The sequence below is a fragment of the Lithobates pipiens genome, unplaced genomic scaffold, assembly GCF_037356315.1.
Source record: "Lithobates pipiens isolate NorthernLeopardFrog02 unplaced genomic scaffold, aLitPip1_a1.2 Scaffold_3, whole genome shotgun sequence".
Classification (NCBI taxonomy): Eukaryota; Metazoa; Chordata; class Amphibia; order Anura; family Ranidae; genus Lithobates; species Lithobates pipiens.
The window spans coordinates 270,141,617-270,166,704 of NW_027507790.1; the positions used below are offsets into that span (position 1 = coordinate 270,141,617).

Here is a 25,088-nt window from a genome sequence, read left to right on the forward strand (position 1 = left end):
CGGGCATTTTGTCAGAATCTTCTCTGCTGCGGTAACTAGCTCATTAAATCCAGCATAAAGGCGTTCGTCTGGCTGTGGAGGAGAGACGGGGTCATGCACACAATCGGGGCCAAAGCTGCAAATGTGCCCAGGGGGGGCTAATCAAAGAGACGGCGCCAAATAGAGTTTAACCCTGTCTGAAGCCTGGAAACGGCCTGCTTCACATTCGTACTGTACAGTTTTCCTTATCCTGGTACCCAAAGGAGGAACTGTCCTTAGTGCCCCAAGCAGCCAGTCAGTATGGTTATTTGTCCTACTGTTACCAACCATGAATGAGCTTGACCAGACTGACTTTATTTGTATCATTTAATTAATTGTGCCTAAGCTTAGTTAACGGTGAAATGGTCTTTCTGCAGATTTTATCGCCATAAAAAGAATAGCTCATTAAAAGATAAAATAGGAAAAACAGCTTTTTGCTGCAATATTCGGCTTCAGTACAGAGATTTCCCCTGCAGTACTTTTTTTTGCCACTAGATGTCCTCAGTCTGATGGCCAGCGCCATTCAGCTCACTTCTTCTGAGCCCAGATTATGCTGCACCCACCCCCAAGATGTGAAAGGTGAAGCAGCGCAGTGATTAGTTAATCTCTCTGTCACTCTAGTCTCTTCTCTTATCGATATGTTTTTTGTAATCACATGACCTGATTGGATCCTTGAGCAGCCTGTTCCTCTCACACTCCAGCTCTGCTGTACAGGTGCTGATCATAGATCAGATAAAATTACTTAATACTACTGCCATTTAAAAAATAAAATAAAAATGAATGATGTATTAAAAATTACAGAGCTTCTATACACCAGATGTGTCTGGTAGGTACAGCATGTCCCCCGCAGTCTAGTGTCTTGCTGCTGTGATTGGCTCATTGCTTTTCCCAGAAGTAGAATGTCCCTAGCAGTCTTATGTCTTGCTGGTGTGATTGGCTCATTGCTTTTCCCAGAAGTAGAATGTCCCTAGCAGTCTTATGTCTTGCTGGTGTGATTGGCTCATTGCTTTTCGTAGAAGTAGAATGTCCCCAGCAGTCTTGTGTCTTGCTGCTGTGATTGGCTCATTGCTTTTCTCAGAAGTAGAATGTCCCCAGCAGTCTAGTGTCTTGCTGGTGTGATTGGCTCATTACTTTTCGTAGAAGTAGAATGTCCCCAGCAGTCTAGTGTCTTGCTGGTGTGATTGGCTCATTGCTTTCCACAGGAGTAGAATGTCCCCCGCAGTCTAGTGTCTTGCTGGTGTGATTGGCTCATTGCTTTTCCCAGAAGTAGAATGTCCCCCGCAGTCTTGTGTCTTGCTGTTGTGATTGGCTCATTGATTTTCATAGAAGTAGAATGTCCCCCGCAGTCTAGTGTCTTGCTGGTGTGATTGGCTCATTGCTTTTCCCAGAAGTAGAATGTCCCCAGCAGTCTTGTGTCTTGCTGCTGTGATTGGCTCATTGCATTTCCCAGAAGTAGAATGTCCCCAGCAGTCTAGTGTCTTGCTGGTGTGATTGGCTCATTGCTTTCCACAGGAGTAGAATGTCCCCAGCAGTCTTGTGTCTTCCTGTTGTGATTGGCTCATTGCGTTTCCCAGAAGTAGAATGTCCCCCGCAGTCTAGTGTCTTGCTGGTGTGATTGGCTCATTGCTTTCCACAGGAGTAGAATGTCCCCCGCAGTCTAGTGTCTTGCTGGTGTGATTGGCTCATTGCTTTTCCCAGGAGTAGAATGTCCCCCGCAGTCTAGTGTCTTGCTGGTGTGATTGGCTCATTGATTTTCATAGAAGTAGAATGTCCCCAGCAGTCTAGTGTCTTGCTGGAGTGATTGGCTCATTGCTTTCCACAAGAGTAGAATGTCCCCCGCAGTCTAGTGTCTTGCTGGTGTGATTGGCTCATTGATTTTCATAGAAGTAGAATGTCCCCAGCAGTCTAGTGTCTTGCTGGTGTCATTGGCTCATTGCTTTCCACAAGAGTAGAATGTCCCCCGCAGTCTAGTGTCTTGCTGGAGTGATTGGCTCATTGCTTTCCACAGGAGTAGAATGTCCCCCGCAGTCTAGTGTCTTGCTGGTGTCATTGGCTCATTGCTTTCCACAGAAGTAGAATGTCCCCCGCAGTCTAGTGTCTTGCTGGTGTGATTGGCTCATTGCTTTTCCCAGAAGTAGAATGTCCCCAGCAGTCTAGTGTCTTGCTGCTGTGATTGGCTCATTGCATTTCCCAGAAGTAGAATGTCCCCAGCAGTCTAGTGTCTTGCTGGTGTGATTGGCTCATTGCTTTCCACAGGAGTAGAATGTCCCCAGCAGTCTAGTGTCTTGCTGCTGTGATTGGCTCATTGCATTTCCCAGAAGTAGAATGTCCCCAGCAGTCTAGTGTCTTGCTGCTGTGATTGGCTCATTGCATTTCCCAGAAGTAGAATGTCCCCAGCAGTCTAGTGTCTTGCTGGTGTGATTGGCTCATTGCTTTCCACAGGAGTAGAATGTCCCCAGCAGTCTTGTGTCTTCCTGTTGTGATTGGCTCATTGCGTTTCCCAGAAGTAGCATGTCCCCAGCAGTCTAGTGTCTTGCTGGACACAGTGGTGTGACTGAGCCATTCAGCATGTGGCAAACTGTCCAATCTGGTTTTGCTCCGTGGATTCTGTGTGTGGTTTTTGTCTGGCGGTGTTCATCTTTGCTGCAGCCATACACTGCCACAGGTGATGTAATGACTGGCAGATGAACCTCTACAGCTGAAATGGCAGATTATCTGATCTTCATTCTTTGTCTTCTGTTCTAGTTGGATTCCGAGGCCAGCGACACGCTGAAAGAGCTCCAGGTGAAGCTAAACAATGTCTTGGATGAGCTGAGTGCAGTGTTCGGAAACAGGTGAGTGGGCAGGGATTGGGTGATTGAGGAGGAGAGGTGCGGGAAGGAGGGGGGGATATGTGAAAAACTGGAGTCACTGCTGTGAGGGGGAGCTGAGCTAAAAAGTAATTGCTGGGAGAGGGGGAGCAGGAGGAGCTGTGCTGATAAGTCATTGCTGGGAGGGGGAGTTAAGCTTCTGAGCCAAGTTGTCCATACACTAGTACGGTACATTTTCGTATGAAAGTTTGCAGAAAAATTCTCAGTACATTCAATGACTTGATAATGGGTATTCAAATGTTTTTTGCGCTTAACAACTCTCGATTTCCCAAGCAAAAATGACATACGTTGTTAAAAAAATTAATTCCGAGAAAAAATTTCCGTCCTGCTTCATCAAAATTTTCCCTCAGTGTGGTCGAAAATGAGATAGTGGGAGGAGCTGAGCTTCAGGGTCACTGCTGGGAGAGAAGGGGAAGCGGCACTTCAGGGTCACTGCTGGGAGAGAAGGGGAAGCGGCACTTCAGAGTCAGTGCTGGGAGAGAAGGGGAAGCGGCACTTCAGGGTCACTGCTGAGAGAGTGGGGTCAGCTGAGCTCCAGAGTCACTGCTGGGAGAGAGGGGGGAAGCTGAGCTTCAGAGTCACTGCTGGGAGAGAAGGGGAAGCGGCGCTTCAGAGTCACTGCTGGGAGAGAAGGGGAAGCGGCGCTTCAGAGTCACTGCTGGGAGAGAAGGGGAAGCGGCGCTTCAGGGTCACTGCTGTGAGAGAAGGGGAAGCGAAGCTTTAGAGACACAGCTAATAGAGAGAGGGAAGCTGAGGTAAAGAGTTACTGCTGGAAGAGAGGGGGAGCTGAGCTTCAGGGTCACTGCTGGGAAAAAGGGGAGAGCTGAGCTCCAGGGTCACTTCTGGGAGAGAGGGGTCAGCTGAGCTCCAGGGTCACTGTTGGCAGAGAGGGGGGGGCTGAGCTGCTTAATCATTGCTTGGAAGGGAAGCAGATAGAGCTGAGCTGCTTAGCCCCTGCTTACACTATGAATCGCACAGGAACGAGCTACACATTCCTCTGATTCAGTGCGGTGCGATTTGAGCCTGTTTATTTTGAATGGGCTCAGAATGCACTATATCGCACCAAAAGTGGTGCATGCACTACTTTTGGAAATGTACTGCAAACAGATCGCATGGTATTGTTGTACCATGCAACCGATGCAGACAAACGCACTGCATTTGGGTTGTTAACTTAACATTGACACTTGCTGCAGAACACAACTGCAGTGCATTTGGAATGTGGTGGGTGAAACGGGCACATAAAGTGTGTTTTCCCACACTTTGTTCTATTGTGAACCTAGCCTTAGCCACTGCTTGGAGGAGGGAGCAGATAGAACTGTGCTCTTGAATAACTGCTGGGAGGGGGAGCAAAGTGAGCTGAACTACTGAGTTACTACTGGGAGAGGGGTCAGGGTGAGCTGTGCTGCTGAATCATTGCTAGTAGAGGGGAGCAGGGGAAACTGAGCTGCTGAGTCACTGCAAGTAGAGGGGAGCAGGGGAAACTGAGCTGCTGAGTCACTACTAGTACTTCTATATTACGCACATATTTTTAAAGGGTTGTTGTACCCTATATGGTGTATATCCTAATATCACTGTACCCTATATAGTGTATATCTTAATACTACTGTACAAGTAGCTGATCACATTTTTCTTTGTTTAAGCGCGGCTTATGTTTTTTCGTTTAACTAGTACTGGGGTGCATGGAGAACTGAGATGCTGGGTCACTACTAGTACTGGGGTGCAGGGGGAACTGAACTGCTGAGTCACTGCAAGTAGAGGGGAGCAGGGAGAACTGAGCTGCCAAGTCACTACTAGAAGAAGGGAGCAGGGTAAGCTGAGCTGCTCAGTCACCGCTAGTAGAGTTGAGCAGGGTGAGCTGAGCTTCGACATATTGATGTGATATCTTTTACATGGATGTTAAAAGCTGCACTGAGTAAAAACTGGGTAAAACAAAAACTGTGTCTGTCTTCAGTTCAGGCTGCAAAGCAACAAAATGTGATTATTTGAAAATAACCAATATACATTTCATCCTGGGTCATGTGACAGCATCACAGACAGTACATTCTGCGCCCTGTGAAACCTTTTCTTCTTTAGTCTAAGATAATCATTTGGGTAGATCTGAGTTGCATAACTGGCATGGCATAACAGGGAAAAGGAAGAGGCCTGCGGTCAGCCCAGTGATTGATTCCCCCTGACATGAGCTGGATGTGCTTGTGCGGCCTGTCACTACAGATCTGAACTGTAGGGGTACTGAGCTGCTTAGTCACTGCTAGTAGAGGGGAGCAGGGGGAACTGAGCTGCTGCGTCACTGCTCCAAAGACATGCTGGTAGGTTAATTAGATCCTGTCGAAAAATTGCCCAAATATGTGTATGTGTTTGTAAGTGTGTCGGGACCCTATGGGGCAAAGGACCGTGCTATACCACAGATGGACACTGGCGGCAAAAGCACCCTGAGAAAATTGAGTACACATAGGTAGCGCTATACAAGTCACTCATTGCTAGTAGAGGGGAGAAGGCCGAGCTGAGCTGCTTAATCACTGCTAGTAGAGGGGAGCAGGGGGAGCTGAGCTGCTTAATTACTGCTAGTAGAGGGGAGCAGGGTGAGCTGGGCTGCTGAGTCACTGCTAATAGAGGGGAGCAGGGTGAGCTGAGCTGCTTAATCACTGCTAGTAGAGGGGAGCAGGGGGGGCTGAGCTGCTGAGTCACTGCTAATAGAGGGGAGCAGGGTGAGCTGGGCTGCTGAGTCACTGCTAGTAGAGGGGAGCAGGGGGAGCTGAGCTGCTTAGTCACTGCTAGTAGAGGGGAGAAGGGTGAGCTGAGCTGCTGAGTCATTGCTACTAGAGGGGAGCAGGGTGAGCTGGGCTGCTGAGTCACTGCTAGTAGAGGGGAGCAGAGGGAGCTGGGCTGCTGAGTCCCTGCTAGTAGAGGGGAGCAGGGGGAGCTGGGCTGCTGAGTCACTGCTAGTAGAGGGGAGCAGAGGGAGCTGAGCTGCTTAATCACTGCTAGTAGAGGGGAGCAGAGGGAGCTGAGCTGCTTAATCACTGCTAGTAGAGGGGAGCAGAGGGAGCTGAGCTGCTTAGTCACTGCTAGTAGAGGAGAGAAGGGTGAGCTGAGCTGCTGAGTCACTGCTAGCAGAGGGCAGCAGGGGGAGCTGAGCTGCTTAATCACTGCTAGTAGAGGGGAGCAGGGGGAGCTGGGCTGCTGAGTCACTGCTAGTAGAGGGGAGCAAGGGGAGCTGAGCTGCTGAGTCACTGCTAGTAGATGGGAGCAGGGGGAGCTGAGCTGCTGAGTCACTGCTACTAGATGGGAGCAGGGGGAACTGAACTGCTGAGTCACTGTTAGTAGAGGGGAGCAGGGTGAGCTGAGCTGCTGATTCATTGCTAGTAGAGGGGAGCAGGGTGAGCTGAGCTGCTGTCATTGCTAGTAGAGGAGAGCAGGGTGAGCTGAGCTGCAGAGTCACTGCAGGGAAGGGGGAGGAGAGCGAGTTTAGCTCAGCTGGCTGAGTCACTGCTGGAAGTGGGAGCAGGAGGAGCAGAGCTGCTGAGTGTTATGAGTATGTTAATATTTTAATGCCCATTGCCTGTAAACAGGTTCACTTTAGCCCTTGAGTAAAGTCTCTACTTGCCTTGTCAGTGTTGAATCAGATGTGACTTTGGTGGCATTAACCGCTTCCCGATGACTTTGCACATATATACTGCGGCAGAAGGGCACATACAGACAGAATCACGTACCTGTACATTGCCCTTTAAGAAGCGCCACCGCAAGCTCCATGAGTGTGATCCCCGCGATCGTGTCACGGAGAGGAGGAACGGGGAGATGCTAATGTAAGCAAGCATTTCCCCGTTTTGCCTACTGACCCTAATCGCCGCTTCCTGTAATGGGGAGCGGCGATCAGTGTTGTGTCACACACAGCCCCTCCCCCCCACAGTTAGAATCACTCCGTAAGACACAATTCAAACCCCTACAGCGCCACCTAGTGGTTAACCCCTTTACTGCCAGTCACATTTACACAGTAATCAATGCATTTTTAATTGCACTGATCGCTGTATAAATGTAAATGGTCCCAAAATCACGCCAAAAGTGTCCGATGTGTCCGCCATAATGTCGCAGTCATGATAAAAATCTCTGATCGCTGCCATTACTAGTAAAAAAAAAATAATAAAAATGCCATAAAACTATCCCCTATTTTGTAGACGCTATAACTTTTGCTCAAACCAATCAATAAACGCTTAATGCGATTTTTTTTTTTTTTGTAGAAGAATACGTATTGGCCTAAACTGAGGGGAAAAAAATGTTTTTTATACATTTTTTTGGGGATATTTAGCATAGCAAAATGTAAAAAAAATGCGTGTTTTTTTTCAAAATCATTGCTATTTTTTTGTTTATAGCGCAAAAAATAAAAACCACAGAGGTGATCAAATACCACCAAAAGAAAGCTCTGTTTGTGGGGGGGGGGGGGGGGAGGACGTCAATTTTGTTTGGGTAAATCGTCGCACGGCCACGCAATTGTCAGTTAAAGCGACGCAGTGCCGAATTGCAAAAAGTGCTCTGGTCCAGCTAAATGGTCCGAGGCTTAAGTGGTTAATGAACAATTAATAAGGGAACCACCTGCAGCTTAATGAGGGTGTTTTCTATAGCTTCCAAGATTGTACACAGGTACGCAGACCGCAGTGCACTGTGACCGTCAGCCGCCCATCCAGGATCTGTAGTGACAGGCCGCACAAGCACATCCAGCTCATGTCAGGGGGAATCAATCACTGGGCTGACCGCAGGCCTCTTCCATTTCCCTGTTATGCAATGCCAGTTATGCAACTCGGATCTACCCAAATGATTATCTTAGAATAAAGAGGAAAAGATTACACAGAGCGCAGAGTGTACTGTCTGTGATGCTGTCACATGACCCAGGATGAAATGTATATTGATTGGCTATATACTGTGGATATAGAAAAAGAATCGCCCCCTTTTCAAATAATCACATTTTGTTGCTTTGCAGCCTGAAATGGAGACAGACACAGTTTTTGTTTTACCCAGTTGTATTTACTCAGTGCAGCTTTTAACATCCAACTGAAAGGTATCACAGCAACATGTCAGGAAAAACATAATAAAATAAAAATAAAGCAGAATCACCGAGTTGGAAAAAGGGTCACCCACCTCCTAAACTCAGTCAGGTGCAGCTAATCGCCTTCTCAATGGCACACAAAGCCATTTGACTTTCAATTGTGATCATGCATGGTCATTTTGGTCAGCTCTGCATGAAAAGAGCTTTCCTGGAGCATTTCAGTTCCTGATTGTGCAACTGAAGCAAACAATCAACTATGGGTGGCAAGGCACTGTCACCGGGAACTCCTGGATAAAGTTGTGGACAGCCGCAAGTCAGAAGATGGATACAAAGGCTTTATCAATGCCTAGAAACACAGTGAGGTCTAGTATTAAGAAGTGGAAGGTATTTGGTAGAACACAGACCCTCCCTGGGTCAGGATGGCGCTCCAAACTGGATGAAAGAGCCGGGAGAAAAATGTTCAGAGAGGCAAACGGGAAGCAGTTACAGGAATTTGACAAAGAGCGAGTGGTCATTGTGTACATGTGACAACAATATCACAAATCCTCCACAAATGTGACTTGTACGGGAGGGGTGCAAGAAAAAAGCCACTCCTCAAGAAAGGCCACATGCAATCACCACTGAGATTTGCCAAAATGCACCTTCAAGATTCTGGGGCCACATGGAAAAAAGTGTTCTGGTCAGATGAGACTAAGGCCACCTACACACAGGCGGATTGTCTGCCCAACTTAGTCCGCTGAAACGTGTTTCAGTGGACAATCCGCTCGTGTGTGGGCTTCAGCGGACTTTTTCAGCGGACAGTCTGGCGGACTAAGTCTTTCGGAATTTCCGTAATTTTGTCCGTCCAAACTTGGTTTCAGCAGACAGTCCGCTCATGAGTAGGCAAGTTGGACGGACTAAGTATGGCGCATGCTCAGAAAGGTATTTCTAGTCCCGTCGTACGGGCTGTACACGTCATCGCACAAGCTTTCAGCGGACTGTCTGTTCGTCGTGTGTGGTCAAGTCCGTTCATTTAAAAGTTGGACGGACTGTCTGTCGGATTGTCTGACGAACTTAGTTGGGCAGACAATCCGCCCGTGTGTACGCGGCCTAACATTGAATGATTTGGCCTCAACACCAAACCATATGTCTGGTGGAAATCCAATGGTGGGTAGGGAGTGAAACCAAGGAGTGCTGCTCGGAGGCGAGTAGAGGGTGGAACCCAGGAATGGTGCTCGGAGGTGGGTATGGAGTGGAACCAAGGAATGCTGCTCGGAGGTGGGTAGGGGATGGAACCAAGGAATTGTGCTCGGAGGTGGATAGGGAGTGGAACCCAGGAGTGGTGCTTGGAGGTGGGTAAGGGGTGGAACCCAGGAATGGTGCTCGGAGGTGGGTAAGGGGTGGAACCCAGGAGTGGTGCTCGGAGGTGGGTAGGGGGTGGAACCAAGGAGTGCTGCCCGGAGGTGGGTAAGGGGTGGAACCCAGGAATGGTGCTCGGAGGTGGGTAAGGGGTGGAACCCAGGAATGGTGCTTGGAGGTGGGTAGGGAGTGGAACCAGGGAATGGTGCTCGGAGACGGGTAGAGGGTGGAACCCAGGAATGGTGCTCGGAGGTGGGTATGGAGTGGAACCAAGGAATGCTGCTCGGAGGTAGGTAGGGGGTGGAACCAAGGAATTGTGCGCGGAGGTGGGTAGGGAGTGGAACCAGGGAATGGTGCTCGGAGGAGGGTAGGGGGTGGAACCCAGGAGTGGTGCTCGAAGGTGGGTTGGGGATGGAACCCAGGAATGGTGCTCGGAGGTGGGTAGGGGGTGGAACCCAGGAATGGTGCTCGGAGGTGGGTAAGGGGTGGAACCTAGGAGTGGTGCTCGGAGGTGGGTAGGGGGTGGAATCAAGGAATGGTGCTCGGAGGTGGGTAGGGGGTGGAACCCAGGAATGGTGCTCGGAGGTGGGTAGGGAGTGGAACCAGGGAATGGTGCTCGGAGGTGGGTAAGGGGTGGAACCCAGGAATGGTGGTCGGAGGTGGGTAGGGAGTGGAACCAGGGAATGGTGCTCGGAGGTGGGTAGGGGGTGGAACCCAGGAGTGGTGCTCGGAGGTGGGTAGGGGATGGAACCCAGGAATGGTGCTCGGAGGTGGGTAGGGGATGGAACCCAGGAATGGTGCTCGGAGGTGGGTAGGGGGTGGAACCCAGGAATGGTGCTCGGAGGCGGACACAACTCCAAACTTGGTTTCAGCAGACAGTCCGCTCATGAGTAGGCAAGTTGGACGGACTAAGTATGGCGCATGCTCAGAAAGGTATTTCTAGTCCCGTCGTACGGGCTGTACACGTCATCGCACAAGCTTTCAGCGGACTGTCTGTTCGTCGTGTGTGGTCAAGTCCGTTCATTTAAAAGTTGGACGGACTGTCTGTCGGATTGTCTGACGAACTTAGTTGGGCAGACAATCCGCCCGTGTGTACGCGGCCTAACATTGAATGATTTGGCCTCAACACCAAACCATATGTCTGGTGGAAATCCAATGGTGGGTAGGGAGTGAAACCAAGGAGTGCTGCTCGGAGGCGAGTAGAGGGTGGAACCCAGGAATGGTGCTCGGAGGTGGGTATGGAGTGGAACCAAGGAATGCTGCTCGGAGGTGGGTAGGGGATGGAACCAAGGAATTGTGCTCGGAGGTGGATAGGGAGTGGAACCCAGGAGTGGTGCTTGGAGGTGGGTAAGGGGTGGAACCCAGGAATGGTGCTCGGAAGTGGGTAAGGGGTGGAACCCAGGAGTGGTGCTCGGAGGTGGGTAGGGGGTGGAACCAAGGAGTGCTGCCCGGAGGTGGGTAAGGGGTGGAACCCAGGAATGGTGCTCGGAGGTGGGTAAGGGGTGGAACCCAGGAATGGTGCTTGGAGGTGGGTAGGGAGTGGAACCAGGGAATGGTGCTCGGAGACGGGTAGAGGGTGGAACCCAGGAATGGTGCTCGGAGGTGGGTATGGAGTGGAACCAAGGAATGCTGCTCGGAGGTAGGTAGGGGGTGGAACCAAGGAATTGTGCGCGGAGGTGGGTAGGGAGTGGAACCAGGGAATGGTGCTCGGAGGAGGGTAGGGGGTGGAACCCAGGAGTGGTGCTCGAAGGTGGGTTGGGGATGGAACCCAGGAATGGTGCTCGGAGGTGGGTAGGGGGTGGAACCCAGGAATGGTGCTCGGAGGTGGGTAAGGGGTGGAACCTAGGAGTGGTGCTCGGAGGTGGGTAGGGGGTGGAATCAAGGAATGGTGCTCGGAGGTGGGTAGGGGGTGGAACCCAGGAATGGTGCTCGGAGGTGGGTAGGGAGTGGAACCAGGGAATGGTGCTCGGAGGTGGGTAAGGGATGGAACCCAGGAATGGTGGTCGGAGGTGGGTAGGGAGTGGAACCAGGGAATGGTGCTCGGAGGTGGGTAGGGGGTGGAACCCAGGAGTGGTGCTCGGAGGTGGGTAGGGGATGGAACCCAGGAATGGTGCTCGGAGGTGGGTAGGGGATGGAACCCAGGAATGGTGCTCGGAGGTGGGTAGGGGGTGGAACCCAGGAATGGTACTCGGAGGTGGGTAGGGGGTGGAATCAAGGAATGGTGCTCGGAGGCGGACACAACAGGTGACTTGGAAGGAGGGAGTTCCTGCACCTATTCTCTGAGAAAAAAGGCCCGGGGAATGACATGAAGACTGTAGTCCACAAACGGTCACCATCAAATTTCACTGAACATGAGCAATTCTGCAAAGAAGAGTGGATAAATATTGCAAAGTCTAGATGTGCAAAGATAGTAGAGACAAATGCCAACAGACTAAAGGCTGGAATTAAAGCAAAATGTGCTTCAATAAAATACTGACACAAGGGGGTGATCCTTTTCCCAACTCAGTGATTCTGTTTTTGATTTTTTGACATATTGGTGATATATCTTTCACTTGGATGTTACAGGTTGGAGTAAATACAGCTGGATAAAACAAAAAATGTGTCTGTCTTCATTTCAGGCTGCAAAACAACAAAATGAGATTATTTTAAAGTGGGGGTGATTATTTTCTATACCCACTGTAGGTGTCACATGACCCAGGATGAAATGTATATTGTCTGTATAAGTTTATAGTGACCCAGGCTGTAGGGTATATGGTGTGTAATGTATCGAATGTTTACATGAACGTTGCTGTATATGTGATTTACCATTTTCCTTATATGACATTCCTTGTGTTGTGTTTGCAGCTTCCAATTCCGAATAGATGAATGTATTAAACAGATGTCGGAGATTCTCTGCCATGTGAAGGGCACCGGCAATGTACCAGCTAACGCCAGGAACACGGTGGCACAGGATGCTGACAATGTACTGCGCCCCCTGATGGACTTCTTGGATGGCAAGTGAGTACTGTGAACAGGGCTTTTTGTTCTCAGAGAAGAGGTGCAGGTACTGTACCCCCTTCCGAGTCACCCCTCGTCTCCGCTTCCTTCCCACCTACAAGTTCCACCCCCAACCCACCTCCCAGTGCCTCCCAGTACTGTCCCCTTTAGAGAACACAGAACAAAGTACCATTTTGTGGTGCTAAGTGTTTTGTATGGCGTTTCCTAATTATAACAAGAAAAGCTTTAAAATAGTAACAAGACCCCTCCAGCAACAATAGATCCACATGCAAAAAAAATCCCCCCAATAACAATAGATCCCCCCATCGGATCCCTCATCAAAAAAGATCCCCCATTAACAATAGAAACTCCAGCAACAACAGATTCTCCCGCCACAATAAATCCCCCATCAGATCCCTCATCAAAAAAGATCTTCCGGCAACAATAGATCCACAATAAATCCTCCATCAAAAAAGTTCCCGTAGCAAGAAGAAGTCCCAGTCCCCCCCCAGCAATAAGAAGTCCTAGTCCCCCCCAGCAACAAGAAGGCCCAGTCCCCCCCAGCAACAAAAAGTCCCAGTCTCCCCAGCAACAAGAAGTCCCAGTCCCCCCCCCCCCAGCAACAATAAGTCCCAGTCACCCCCCCAGCAACAAGAAGTCCTAGTCCCCTCCCAGCAACAAGAAGTCACAGTCCCCCCCCAGCAACAAGAAGTCCCAGTCCCCCCCCCCCAGCAACAAGAAGTCCCAGTCCCCCCCCCCCAGCAACAAGAAGTCCCAGTTCCCCCCCCCCAGCAACAAGAAGTCCCAGTCCCCCCCAGCAACAAGAAGTCCCAGTCCCCCCCAGCAACAAGAAGTCCCAGTCCCCCCCCCCAGCAACAAGAAGTCCCAGTCCCCCCCCCCCCAGCAACAAGAAGTCCCAGTCCCCCCCCCAGCAACAAGAAGTCCCAGTCCCCCCCCAGCAACAAGAAGTCCTAGTCCCCTCCCAGCAACAAGAAGTCACAGTCCCCCCCCAGCAACAAGAAGTCCCAGTCCCCCCCCCCCCAGCAACAAGAAGTCCCAGTCCCCCCCCCCCAGCAACAAGAAGTCCCAGTCCCCCCCCCCCAGCAACAAGAAGTCCCAGTCCCCCCCAGCAACAAGAAGTCCCAGTCCCCCCCAGCAACAAGAAGTCCCAGTCCCCCCCCCCAGCAACAAGAAGTCCCAGTCCCCCCCCCCAGCAACAAGAAGTCCCAGTCCCCCCCCCAGCAACAAGAAGTCCCAGTCCCCCCCCAGCAACAAGAAGTCCCAGCCCCCCCCCCCAGCAACAAGAAGCCCAGTCCCCCCCAGCAACAAGAAGTCCCAGTCACCCCCCCCAGCAACAAGAAGTCTCAGTCCCCCCCAGCAACAAGAAGTCTCAGTCCCCCCAGCAACAAGAAGTCCCAGTCCCCCCCAGCAACAAGAAGTCCCAGTCATCCCCCCCCCCAGCAACAAGAAGTCCCAGTCACCCCCCCCCCCCCCCAGCAACAAGAAGTCTCAGTCCCCCCCAGCAACAAGAAGTCTCAGTCCCCCCCAGCAACAAGAAGTCCCAGTCATCCCCCCAGCAACAAGAAGTCCCAGTCCCCCCCAGCAACAAGAAGTCCCAGTCACCCCCCCCCCCAGCAACAAGAAGTCCCAGTCCCCCCCAGCAACAAGAAGTCCCAGTCCCCCCCCCAGCAACAAGAAGTCTCAGTCCCCCCCAGCAACAAGAAGTCCCAGTCCCCTCCCAGCAACAAGAAGTCCCAGTCCCCTCCCAGCAACAAGAAGTCCCAGTCCCCTCCCAGCAACAAGAAGTCCCAGTCCCCTCCCAGCAACAAGAAGTCCCAGTCCCCTCCCAGCAACAAGAAGTCCCAGTCCCCTCCCAGCAACAAGAAGTCCCAGTCCCCCCCCAGCGACAAGAAGTCCCAGTCCCCCCCCCCAGCAACAAGAAGTCCCAGCCCCCCCCCCCAGCAACAAGAAGTCCCAGCCCCCCCCCCCAGCAACAAGAAGTCCCAGCCCCTCCCCAGCATCAAGAAGTCCCAGTCCCCCCCAGCAACAAGAAGTCCCAGTCCCCCCCCCAGCAACAAGAAGTCCCAGTCCCCCCCCCAGCAACAAGAAGTCCCAGTCCCCCCCAGCAACAAGAAGTCCCAGTCCCCCCCCAGCAACAAGAAGTCCCAGTCCCCTCCCCAGCAACAAGAAGTCCCAGTCCCCTCCCCAGCAACAAGAAGTCCCAGTCCCCTCCCCAGCAACAAGAAGTCCCAGTCCCCCCCCCCAGCAACAAGAAGTCCCAGTCCCCCCCCCCCAGCAACAAGAAGTCCCAGTCCCCCCCCAGCAACAAGAAGTCCCAGTCCCCCCCCCAGCAACAAGAAGTCCCAGTCCCCCCCCCAGCAACAAGAAGTCCCAGTCCCCCCCCCCAGCAACAAGAAGTCCCAGTCCCCCCCAGCAACAAGAAGTCCGAGTCGTCGTCCCCAGCAACAAGAAGTCCGAGTCGTCCCCCCCAGCAACAAGAAGTCCGAGTCGTCCCCCCAGCAACAAGAAGCCCCCCCCCACCCTCAACAATAAGTCCCAGTCCCCCCCCCAGCAACAAGAAGTCCCAGTCCCCCCCCAGCAACAAGAAGTCCCAGTCCCCCCCCCCCCAGCAACAAGAAGTCCCAGTCCCCCCCCCCCAGCAACAAGAAGTCCCAGTCCCCCCCAGCAACAAGAAGTCCCAGTCCCCCCCCCCAGCAAAAAGAAGTCCCAGTCCCAGTCCCCCCCCAGCAACAAGAAGTCCCAGTCCCCCCAGCAACAAGAAGTCCCAGTCCCCTCCCAGCAACAAGAAGTCCCAGTCCCCTCCCAGCAACAAGAAGTCCCAGTCCCCTCCCAGCAACAAGAAGTCCCAGTCCCCTCCCAGCAACAAGAAGTCCCAGTCCCAGTCCCCCCCCAGCAACAAGAAGTCCCAGTCCCCCCCCCCCCAGCAACAAGAAGTCCCAGTCCCAGTCCCCCCCCAGCAACAAGAAGTCCCAGTCCCCCCAGCAACAAAAAGTCTCAGTCCCCTCCCAGCAACAAGAAGTCCCAGTCCCCTCCCAGCAACAAGAAGTCCCAGTCCCCTCCCAGCAACAAGAAGTCCCAGTCCCCTCCCAGCAACAAGAAGTCCCAGTCCCCCCCCAGCAACAAGAAGTCCCAGTCCCCCCCCCCCAGCAACAAGAAGTCCCAGTCCCAGTCCCCCCCCAGCAACAAGAAGTCCCAGTCCCCCCAGCAACAAGAAGTCCCAGTCCCCCCCCCCAGCAACAAGAAGTCCCAGTCCCCTCCCAGCAACAAGAAGTCCCAGTCCCCTCCCAGCAACAAGAAGTCCCAGTCCCCCCCAGAAACAAGAAGTCCCAGTCCCCCCCCCCCAGCAACAAGAAGTCTCAGTCCCCCCCAGCAACAAGAAGTCCCAGTCCCCTCCCAGCAACAAGAAGTCCCAGTCCCCTCCCAGCAACAAGAAGTCCCAGTCCCCTCCCAGCAACAAGAAGTCCCAGTCCCCTCCCAGCAACAAGAAGTCCCAGTCCCCTCCCAGCAACAAGAAGTCCCAGTCCCCTCCCAGCGACAAGAAGTCCCAGTCCCCTCCCAGCGTCAAGAAGTCCCAGTCCCCCCCCCCCCAGCGACAAGAAGTCCCAGCCCCCCCCCCCCCACCGACAAGAAGTCCCAGCCCCCCCCCCACCAACAAGAAGTCCCAGCCCCCCCCCCCCCAGCAACAAGAAGTCCCAGTCCCCCCCCCAGCAAAAAGAAGTCCCAGTCCCCCCCAGCAACAAGAAGTCCCAGTCCCCCCCAGCAACAAGCAGTCCCCCCCCCAGCAACAAGAAGTCCCAGTCCCCCCCCAGCAACAAGAAGTCCCAGTCCCCCCCCCCAGCAACAAGAAGTCCCAGTCCCCCCCCAGCAACAAGAAGTCCCAGTCCCCCCCCAGCAACAAGAAGTCCCAGTCCCCCCCCAGCAACAAGAAGTCCCAGTCCCCCCCCAGCAACAAGAAGTCCCAGTCCCCCCCCCAGCAACAAGAAGTCCCAGTCCCCCCCCCCCAGCAACAAGAAGTCCCAGTCGTCCCCCAGCAACAAGAAGTCCCAGTCGCCCCCCCCAGCAACAAGAAGTCCCAGTCGCCCCCCCCAGCAACAAGAAGTCCCAGTCGTCCCCCCAGCAACAAGAAGTCCCAGTCGTCCCCCCAGCAACAAGAAGTCCCAGTCGTCCCCCCAGCAACAAGAAGTCCCAGTCCCCCCCAGCAACAAGAAGTCCCAGTCCCCCCCCCAGCAACAAGAAGTCCCAGTCCCCTCCCCAGCAACAAGAAGTCCCAGTCCCCTCCCAGCAACAAGAAGTCCCAGTCCCCTCCCAGCAACAAGAAGTCCCAGTCCCCTCCCAGCAACAAGAAGTCCCAGTCCCCTCCCAGCAACAAGAAGTCCCAGTCCCCTCCCAGCAACAAGAAGTCCCAGTCCCCTCCCAGCAACAAGAAGTCCCAGTCCCAGTCCCCCCCCAGCAACAAGAAGTCCCAGTCCCCCCCCCCCAGCAACAAGAAGTCCCAGTCCCAGTCCCCCCCCAGCAACAAGAAGTCCCAGTCCCCCCAGCAACAAAAAGTCTCAGTCCCCTCCCAGCAACAAGAAGTCCCAGTCCCCTCCCAGCAACAAGAAGTCCCAGTCCCCTCCCAGCAACAAGAAGTCCCAGTCCCCTCCCAGCAACAAGAAGTCCCAGTCCCCTCCCAGCAACAAGAAGTCCCAGTCCCCTCCCAGCAACAAGAAGTCCCAGTCCCCCCCCAGCAACAAGAAGTCCCAGTCCCCCCCCCCCCCAGCAACAAGAAGTCCCAGTCCCAGTCCCCCCCCAGCAACAAGAAGTCCCAGTCCCCCCAGCAACAAGAAGTCCCAGTCCCCCCCCCCAGCAACAAGAAGCCCAGTCCCCTCCAGCAACAAGAAGTCCCAGTCCCCCCCAGAAACAAGAAGTCCCAGTCCCCCCCCCCCAGCAACAAGAAGTCTCAGTCCCCCCCAGCAACAAGAAGTCCCAGTCCCCTCCCAGCAACAAGAAGTCCCAGTCCCCTCCCAGCAACAAGAAGTCCCAGTCCCCTCCCAGCAACAAGAAGTCCCAGTCCCCTCCCAGCAACAAGAAGTCCCAGTCCCCTCCCAGCAACAAGAAGTCCCAGTCCCCTCCCAGCGACAAGAAGTCCCAGTCCCCTCCCAGCGACAAGAAGTCCCAGTCCCCTCCCAGCGTCAAGAAGTCCCAGTCCCCCCCCCCAGCGACAAGAAGTCCCAGCCCCCCCCCCCCCCACCGACAAGAAGTCCCAGCCCCCCCCCCCACCAACAAGAAGTCCCAGCCCCCCCCCAGCAACAAGAAGTCCCAGTCCCCCCCCCAGCAAAAAGAAGTCCCAGTCCCCCCCAGCAACAAGAAGTCCCAGTCCCCCCCAGCAACAAGCAGTCCCCCCCCAGCAACAAGAAGTCCCAGTCCCCCCCCAGCAACAAGAAGTCCCAGTCCCCCCCCCCAGCAACAAGAAGTCCCAGTCCCCCCCCAGCAACAAGAAGTCCCAGTCCCCCCCCCAGCAACAAGAAGTCCCAGTCCCCCCCCAGCAACAAGAAGTCCCAGTCCCCCCCCAGCAACAAGAAGTCCCAGTCCCCCCCCCAGCAACAAGAAGTCCCAGTCCCCCCCCCCAGCAACAAGAAGTCCCAGTCGTCCCCCAGCAACAAGAAGTCCCAGTCGCCCCCCCCAGCAACAAGAAGTCCCAGTCGCCCCCCCCAGCAACAAGAAGTCCCAGTCGTCCCCCCAGCAACAAGAAGTCCCAGTCGTCCCCCCAGCAACAAGAAGTCCCAGTCCCCCCCAGCAACAAGCAGTCCCCCCCCAGTAACAAGAAGTCCCAGTCCCCCCCCCAGCAACAAGAAGTCCCAGTCCCCTCCCCAGCAACAAGAAGTCCCAGTCCCCCCCCCAGCAACAAGAAGTCCTAGTCCCCCCCCAGCAACAAGAAGTCCCAGTCCCCCCCCCAGCAACAAGAAGTCCCAGTCCCCCCCCCAGCAACAAGAAGTCCCAGTCCCCCCCCCCAGCAACAAGAAGTCCCAGTCCCCCCCCCCCCAGCAACAAGAAGTCCCAGTCGTCCCCCAGCAACAAGAAGTCCCAGTCGTCCCCCAGCAACAAGAAGTCCCAGTCGCCCCCCCCAGCAACAAGAAGTCCCAGTCGTCCCCCCAGCAACAAGAAGCCCCCCCCACCCTCAACAAGAAGTCCCAGTCCCCCCCCCAGCAACAAGAAGTCCCAGTCCCCCCCCCAGCAACAAGAAGTCCCAGTCCCCCCCCCCCCAGCAACAAGAAGTCCCAGTCCCCCCCCCAGCAACAAGAAGTCCCAGTCCCCCCCCCCCCCCAGCAACAAGAAGTCCCAGTCGTCCCCCAGCAACAAGAAGTCCCAGTCGTCCCCCAGCAACAAGAAGTCCCAGTCGCCCCCCCCAGCAACAAGAAGTCCCAGTCGTCCCCCCAGCAACAAGAAGCCCCCCCCACCCTCAACAATAAGTCCCAGTCCCCCCCCCAGCAACAATAAGTCCCAGTCCCCCCCCCAGCAACAAGAAGTCCCAGTCCCCCCCCCAGCAACAAGAAGTCCCAGTCCCCCCCCCCCCAGCAACAAGAAGTCCCAGTCGTCCCCCAGCAACAAGAAGTCCCAGTCGTCCCCCAGCAACAAGAAGTCCCAGTCGCCCCCCCCAGCAACAAGAAGTCCCAGTCGTCCCCCCAGCAACAAGAAGCCCCCCCCACCCTCAACAATAAGTCCCAGTCCCCCCCCCAGCAACAATAAGTCCCAGTCCCCCCCCAGCAACAAGAAGGCCCAGCCCCCCCCCCCCCCCAGCAACAAGAAGTCCCAGTCCCCCCCCCAGCAACAAGAAGTCCCAGTCCCCCCCCCAGCAACAAGAAGTCCCAGTCCCCCCCCCCCAGCAACAAGAAGTCCCAGTCCCCCCCCAGCAACAAGAAGTCCCAGTCCCCCCCAGCAACAAGAAGTCCCCGTCCCCCCCCCAGCAACAAGAAGTCCCCGTCCCCCCCCAGCAACAAGAAGTCCCAGTCCCCCCCAGCAACAAGAAGTCCCAGTCCCCCCCCAGCAACAAGAAGTCCCAGTCCCCCCCCAGCAACAAGAAGTCCCAGTCCCCCCCCAGCAACAAGAAGTCCCAGTCCCCCCCCAGCAACAAGAAGTCCCAGTCCCCCCCCAGCAACAAGAAGTCCCAGTCCCCCCCCCAGCAACAAGAAGTCCCAGTCCCCCCCCCAGCAACAAGAAGTCCCAGTCCCCCCCCCAGCAACAAGAAGTCTCAGTCCCCCCCAGCAACAAGAAGTCCCAGTCGTCCCCCCAGCAACAAGAAGCCCCCCCCCACCCTCAACAATAAGTCCCAGTCCCCCCCCCAGCAACAAGAAGTCCCAGTCCCCCCCCCAGCAACAAGAAGTCCCAGTCCCCCCCCAGCAACAAGAAGTCCCAGTCCCCCCCCAGCAACAAGAAGTCCCAGTCCCCCCCCAGCAACAAGAAGTCCCAGTCCCCCCCCAGCAACAAGAAGTCCCCGTCCCCCCCAGCAACAAGAAGTCCCAGTCCCCCCCCAGCAACAAGAAGTCCCAGTCCTCCCCCAGCAACAAGAAGTCCCAGTCCCCCCCCCAGCAACAAGAAGTCCCAGCCGTCCCCCCAGCAACAAGAAGTCTCAGTCCCCCCCAGCAACAAGAAGTCCCAGTCGTCCCCCCCCCAGCAACAAGAAGTCCCAGTCATCCCCCCCCCAGCAACAAGAAGTCCCAGTCGTCCCCCCCCCAGCAACAAGAAGTCCCAGTCGTCCCCCCAGCAACAAGAAGCCCCCCCCACCCTCAACAATAAGTCCCAGTCCCCCCCCCCAGCAACAAGAAGGTCCAGCCCCCCCCCCCAGCAACAAGAAGTCCCAGTCCCCCCCCCAGCAACAAGAAGTCCCAGTCCCCCCCAGCAACAAGAAGTCCCAGTCCCCCCCCAGCAACAAGAAGTCCCAGTCCCCCCCAGCAACAAGAAGTCCCCGTCCCCCCCAGCAACAAGAAGTCCCAGTCCCCCCCCAGCAACAAGAAGTCCCAGTCCCCCCCCAGCAACAAGAAGTCCCAGTCCCCCCCCAGCAACAAGAAGTCCCAGTCCCCCCCCAGCAACAAGAAGTCCCAGTCCCCCCCCCCAGCAACAAGAAGTCCCAGTCCCCCCCCCCAGCAACAAGAAGTCTCAGTCCCCCCCAGCAACAAGAAGTCCCAGTCGTCCCCCCCAGCAACAAGAAGTCCCAGTCGTCCCCCCCCCAGCAACAAGAAGTCCCAGTCGTCCCCCCAGCAACAAGAAGCCCCCCCCACCCTCAACAATAAGTCCCAGTCCCCCCCCCCCAGCAACAAGAAGGTCCAGCCCCCCCCCCAGCAACAAGAAGTCCCAGTCCCCCCCCCCAGCAACAAGAAGTCCCAGTCGTCGTCCTCCAGCAAGAAGAAGTCCCAGTCGTCGTCCCAGCAACAAGAAGCCCCCCCCAGCAACAAGAAGTCCCAGTCCCCTCCCCAGCAACAAGAAGTCCCAGTCCCCCCCCCAGCAACAAGAAGTCCCAGTCCCCCCCCCCCCCCAGCAACAAGAAGTCCCAGTCGTCGTCCCCCAGCAAGAAGAAGTCCCAGTCGTCCCCCCAGCAACAAGAAGCCCCCCCCCCCCTCAACAAACAAGAAGTCCCAGTCCCCCCCCAGCAACAAGAAGTCCCAGTCTCCCCCAGCAACAAGAAGCCCCCCCCCCCCGCAACAAGAAGTCCCAGTCCTCCCCGCAACAAGAAGTCCCAGCCCCCCACCCCCCAGCAACAAGAAGTCCCAGTCGTCGTCCCCCAGCAAGAAGAAGTCCCAGTCGTCGTCCCAGCAACAAGAAGCCCCCCCCAGCAACAAGAAGTCCCAGTCCCCTCCCCAGCAACAAGAAGTCCCAGTCCCCCCCCCAGCAAGAAGAAGTCCCAGTCCCCCCCCCCAGCAACAAGAAGTCCCAGTCGTCGTCCCCCAGCAAGAAGAAGTCCCAGTCGTCCCCCCAGCAACAAGAAGCCCCCCCCTCAACAAACAAGAAGTCCCAGTCCCCCCCCAGCAACAAGAAGTCCCAGTCTCCCCCAGCAACAAGAAGCCCCCCCCCCCCCGCAACAAGAAGTCCCAGTCCTCCCTGCAACAAGAAGTCCCAGTCCTCCCCGCAACAAGAAGTCCCAGTCTCCCCCAGCAACAAGAAGCCCCCCCCCCCCCGCAACAAGAAGTCCCAGTCCTCCCTGCAACAAGAAGTCCCAGTCCTCCCAGCAACAAGAAGTCCCAGTCCCCTCCCAGCAACAAGAAGTCCCAGTCCCCTCCCAGCAACAAGAAGTCCCAGTCCCAGTCCCCCCCCAGCAACAAGAAGTCCCAGTCCCCCCCCCCCCCCAGCAACAAGAAGTCCCAGTCCCAGTCCCCCCCCAGCAACAAGAAGTCCCAGTCCTCCCAGCAACAAGAAGTCCCAGTCCCCTCCCAGCAACAAGAAGTCCCAGTCCCCTCCCAGCAACAAGAAGTCCCAGTCCCCTCCCAGCAACAAGAAGTCCCAGTCCCCTCCCAGCAACAAGAAGTCCCAGTCCCCCCCCAGCAACAAGAAGTCCCAGTCCCCCCCCCCCCCCAGCAACAAGAAGTCCCAGTCCCAGTCCCCCCCCAGCAACAAGAAGTCCCAGTCCCCCCAGCAACAAGAAGTCCCAGTCCCCCCCCCCAGCAACAAGAAGCCCAGTCCCCTCCAGCAACAAGAAGTCCCAGTCCCCCCCAGAAACAAGAAGTCCCAGTCCCCCCCCCCCAGCAACAAGAAGTCTCAGTCCCCCCAGCAACAAGAAGTCCCAGTCCCCTCCCAGCGACAAGAAGTCCCAGTCCCCTCCCAGCGACAAGAAGTCCCAGTCCCCTCCCAGCGACAAGAAGTCCCAGTCCCCTCCCAGCGTCAAGAAGTCCCAGTTCCCCCCCCAGCGACAAGAAGTCCCAGCCCCCCCCCCCCCCACCTACAAGAAGTCCCAGCCCCCCCCCCCACCAACAAGAAGTCCCAGCCCCCCCCCCCAGCAACAAGAAGTCCCAGTCCCCCCCCCCAGCAAAAAGAAGTCCCAGTCCCCCCCAGCAACAAGAAGTCCCAGTCCCCCCCAGCAACAAGCAGTCCCCCCCCCCAGCAACAAGAAGTCCCAGTCCCCCCCCAGCAACAAGAAGTCCCAGTCCCCCCCCCCAGCAACAAGAAGTCCCAGTCCCCCCCAGCAACAAGAAGTCCCAGTCCCCCCCCAGCAACAAGAAGTCCCAGTCCCCCCCCAGCAACAAGAAGTCCCAGTCCCCCCCCAGCAACAAGAAGTCCCAGTCCCCCCCCCAGCAACAAGAAGTCCCAGTCCCCCCCCCAGCAACAAGAAGTCCCAGTCCCCCCCCCAGCAACAAGAAGTCCCAGTTGCCCCCCCCAGCAACAAGAAGTCCCAGTCGCCCCCCCCAGCAACAAGAAGTCCCAGTCGTCCCCCCCAGCAACAAGAAGTCCCAGTCGTCCCCCCAGCAACAAGAAGTCCCAGTCCCCCCCAGCAACAAGCAGTCCCTTCCCAGTAACAAGAAGTCCCAGTCCCCCCCCCAGCAACAAGAAGTCCCAGTCCCCTCCCCAGCAACAAGAAGTCCCAGTCCCCCCCCCAGCAACAAGAAGTCCCAGTCCCCCCCCAGCAACAAGAAGTCCCAGTCCCCCCCCAGCAACAAGAAGTCCCAGTCCCCCCCCCCAGCAACAAGAAGTCCCAGTCCCCCCCCCAGCAACAAGAAGTCCCAGTCCCCCCCCCCCCCCAGCAACAAGAAGTCCCAGTCGTCCCCCAGCAACAAGAAGTCCCAGTCGTCCCCCAGCAACAAGAAGTCCCAGTCCCCCCCCAGCAACAAGAAGTCCCAGTCCCCCCCCCAGCAACAAGAAGTCCCAGTCCCCCCCCCCAGCAACAAGAAGTCTCAGTCCCCCCCAGCAACAAGAAGTCCCAGTCGTCCCCCCCAGCAACAAGAAGTCCCAGTCGTCCCCCCCCCAGCAACAAGAAGTCCCAGTCGTCCCCCCAGCAACAAGAAGCCCCCCCCACCCTCAACAATAAGTCCCAGTCCCCCCCCCCCAGCAACAAGAAGGTCCAGCCCCCCCCCCAGCAACAAGAAGTCCCAGTCCCCCCCCCCAGCAACAAGAAGTCCCAGTCGTCGTCCTCCAGCAAGAAGAAGTCCCAGTCGTCGTCCCAGCAACAAGAAGCCCCCCCCAGCAACAAGAAGTCCCAGTCCCCTCCCCAGCAACAAGAAGTCCCAGTCCCCCCCCCAGCAACAAGAAGTCCCAGTCCCCCCCCCCCCCAGCAACAAGAAGTCCCAGTCGTCGTCCCCCAGCAAGAAGAAGTCCCAGTCGTCCCCCCAGCAACAAGAAGCCCCCCCCCCCCTCAACAAACAAGAAGTCCCAGTCCCCCCCAGCAACAAGAAGTCCCAGTCTCCCCCAGCAACAAGAAGCCCCCCCCCCCCGCAACAAGAAGTCCCAGTCCTCCCCGCAACAAGAAGTCCCAGCCCCCCACCCCCCAGCAACAAGAAGTCCCAGTCGTCGTCCCCCAGCAAGAAGAAGTCCCAGTCGTCGTCCCAGCAACAAGAAGCCCCCCCCAGCAACAAGAAGTCCCAGTCCCCTCCCCAGCAACAAGAAGTCCCAGTCCCCCCCCCAGCAAGAAGAAGTCCCAGTCCCCCCCCCCAGCAACAAGAAGTCCCAGTCGTCGTCCCCCAGCAAGAAGAAGTCCCAGTCGTCCCCCCAGCAACAAGAAGCCCCCCCCTCAACAAACAAGAAGTCCCAGTCCCCCCCCAGCAACAAGAAGTCCCAGTCTCCCCCAGCAACAAGAAGCCCCCCCCCCCCCGCAACAAGAAGTCCCAGTCCTCCCTGCAACAAGAAGTCCCAGTCCTCCCCGCAACAAGAAGTCCCAGTCTCCCCCAGCAACAAGAAGCCCCCCCCCCCCCCGCAACAAGAAGTCCCAGTCCTCCCTGCAACAAGAAGTCCCAGTCCTCCCAGCAACAAGAAGTCCCAGTCCCCTCCCAGCAACAAGAAGTCCCAGTCCCCTCCCAGCAACAAGAAGTCCCAGTCCCAGTCCCCCCCCAGCAACAAGAAGTCCCAGTCCCCCCCCCCCCCCAGCAACAAGAAGTCCCAGTCCCAGTCCCCCCCCAGCAACAAGAAGTCCCAGTCCTCCCAGCAACAAGAAGTCCCAGTCCCCTCCCAGCAACAAGAAGTCCCAGTCCCCTCCCAGCAACAAGAAGTCCCAGTCCCCTCCCAGCAACAAGAAGTCCCAGTCCCCTCCCAGCAACAAGAAGTCCCAGTCCCCCCCCAGCAACAAGAAGTCCCAGTCCCCCCCCCCCCCCCAGCAACAAGAAGTCCCAGTCCCAGTCCCCCCCCAGCAACAAGAAGTCCCAGTCCCCCCAGCAACAAGAAGTCCCAGTCCCCCCCCCCAGCAACAAGAAGCCCAGTCCCCTCCAGCAACAAGAAGTCCCAGTCCCCCCCAGAAACAAGAAGTCCCAGTCCCCCCCCCCCCAGCAACAAGAAGTCTCAGTCCCCCCCAGCAACAAGAAGTCCCAGTCCCCTCCCAGCGACAAGAAGTCCCAGTCCCCTCCCAGCGACAAGAAGTCCCAGTCCCCTCCCAGCGACAAGAAGTCCCAGTCCCCTCCCAGCGTCAAGAAGTCCCAGTTCCCCCCCCAGCGACAAGAAGTCCCAGCCCCCCCCCCCCCCACCTACAAGAAGTCCCAGCCCCCCCCCCCACCAACAAGAAGTCCCAGCCCCCCCCCCCAGCAACAAGAAGTCCCAGTCCCCCCCCCCAGCAAAAAGAAGTCCCAGTCCCCCCCAGCAACAAGAAGTCCCAGTCCCCCCCAGCAACAAGCAGTCCCCCCCCCCAGCAACAAGAAGTCCCAGTCCCCCCCCAGCAACAA

General features: G+C 56.2%; 1 protein-coding gene across 9 annotated transcripts in view; it reads left to right on the top strand.

The window, feature by feature from the left end:
• Positions 1–25,088, top strand: part of UNC13B (unc-13 homolog B) — a 626,059-nt gene that overhangs the window by 547,980 nt on the left and 52,991 nt on the right. For all 9 annotated transcript variants that reach the window (XM_077463165.1, XM_077463167.1, XM_077463166.1 and 6 more), the window contains 2 exons: positions 2,764–2,852; positions 12,109–12,261. In XM_077463165.1, the coding sequence (XP_077319291.1) occupies positions 2,764–2,852; positions 12,109–12,261 (242 nt within the window). The remainder of the gene's footprint in view (positions 1–2,763; positions 2,853–12,108; positions 12,262–25,088) is intronic.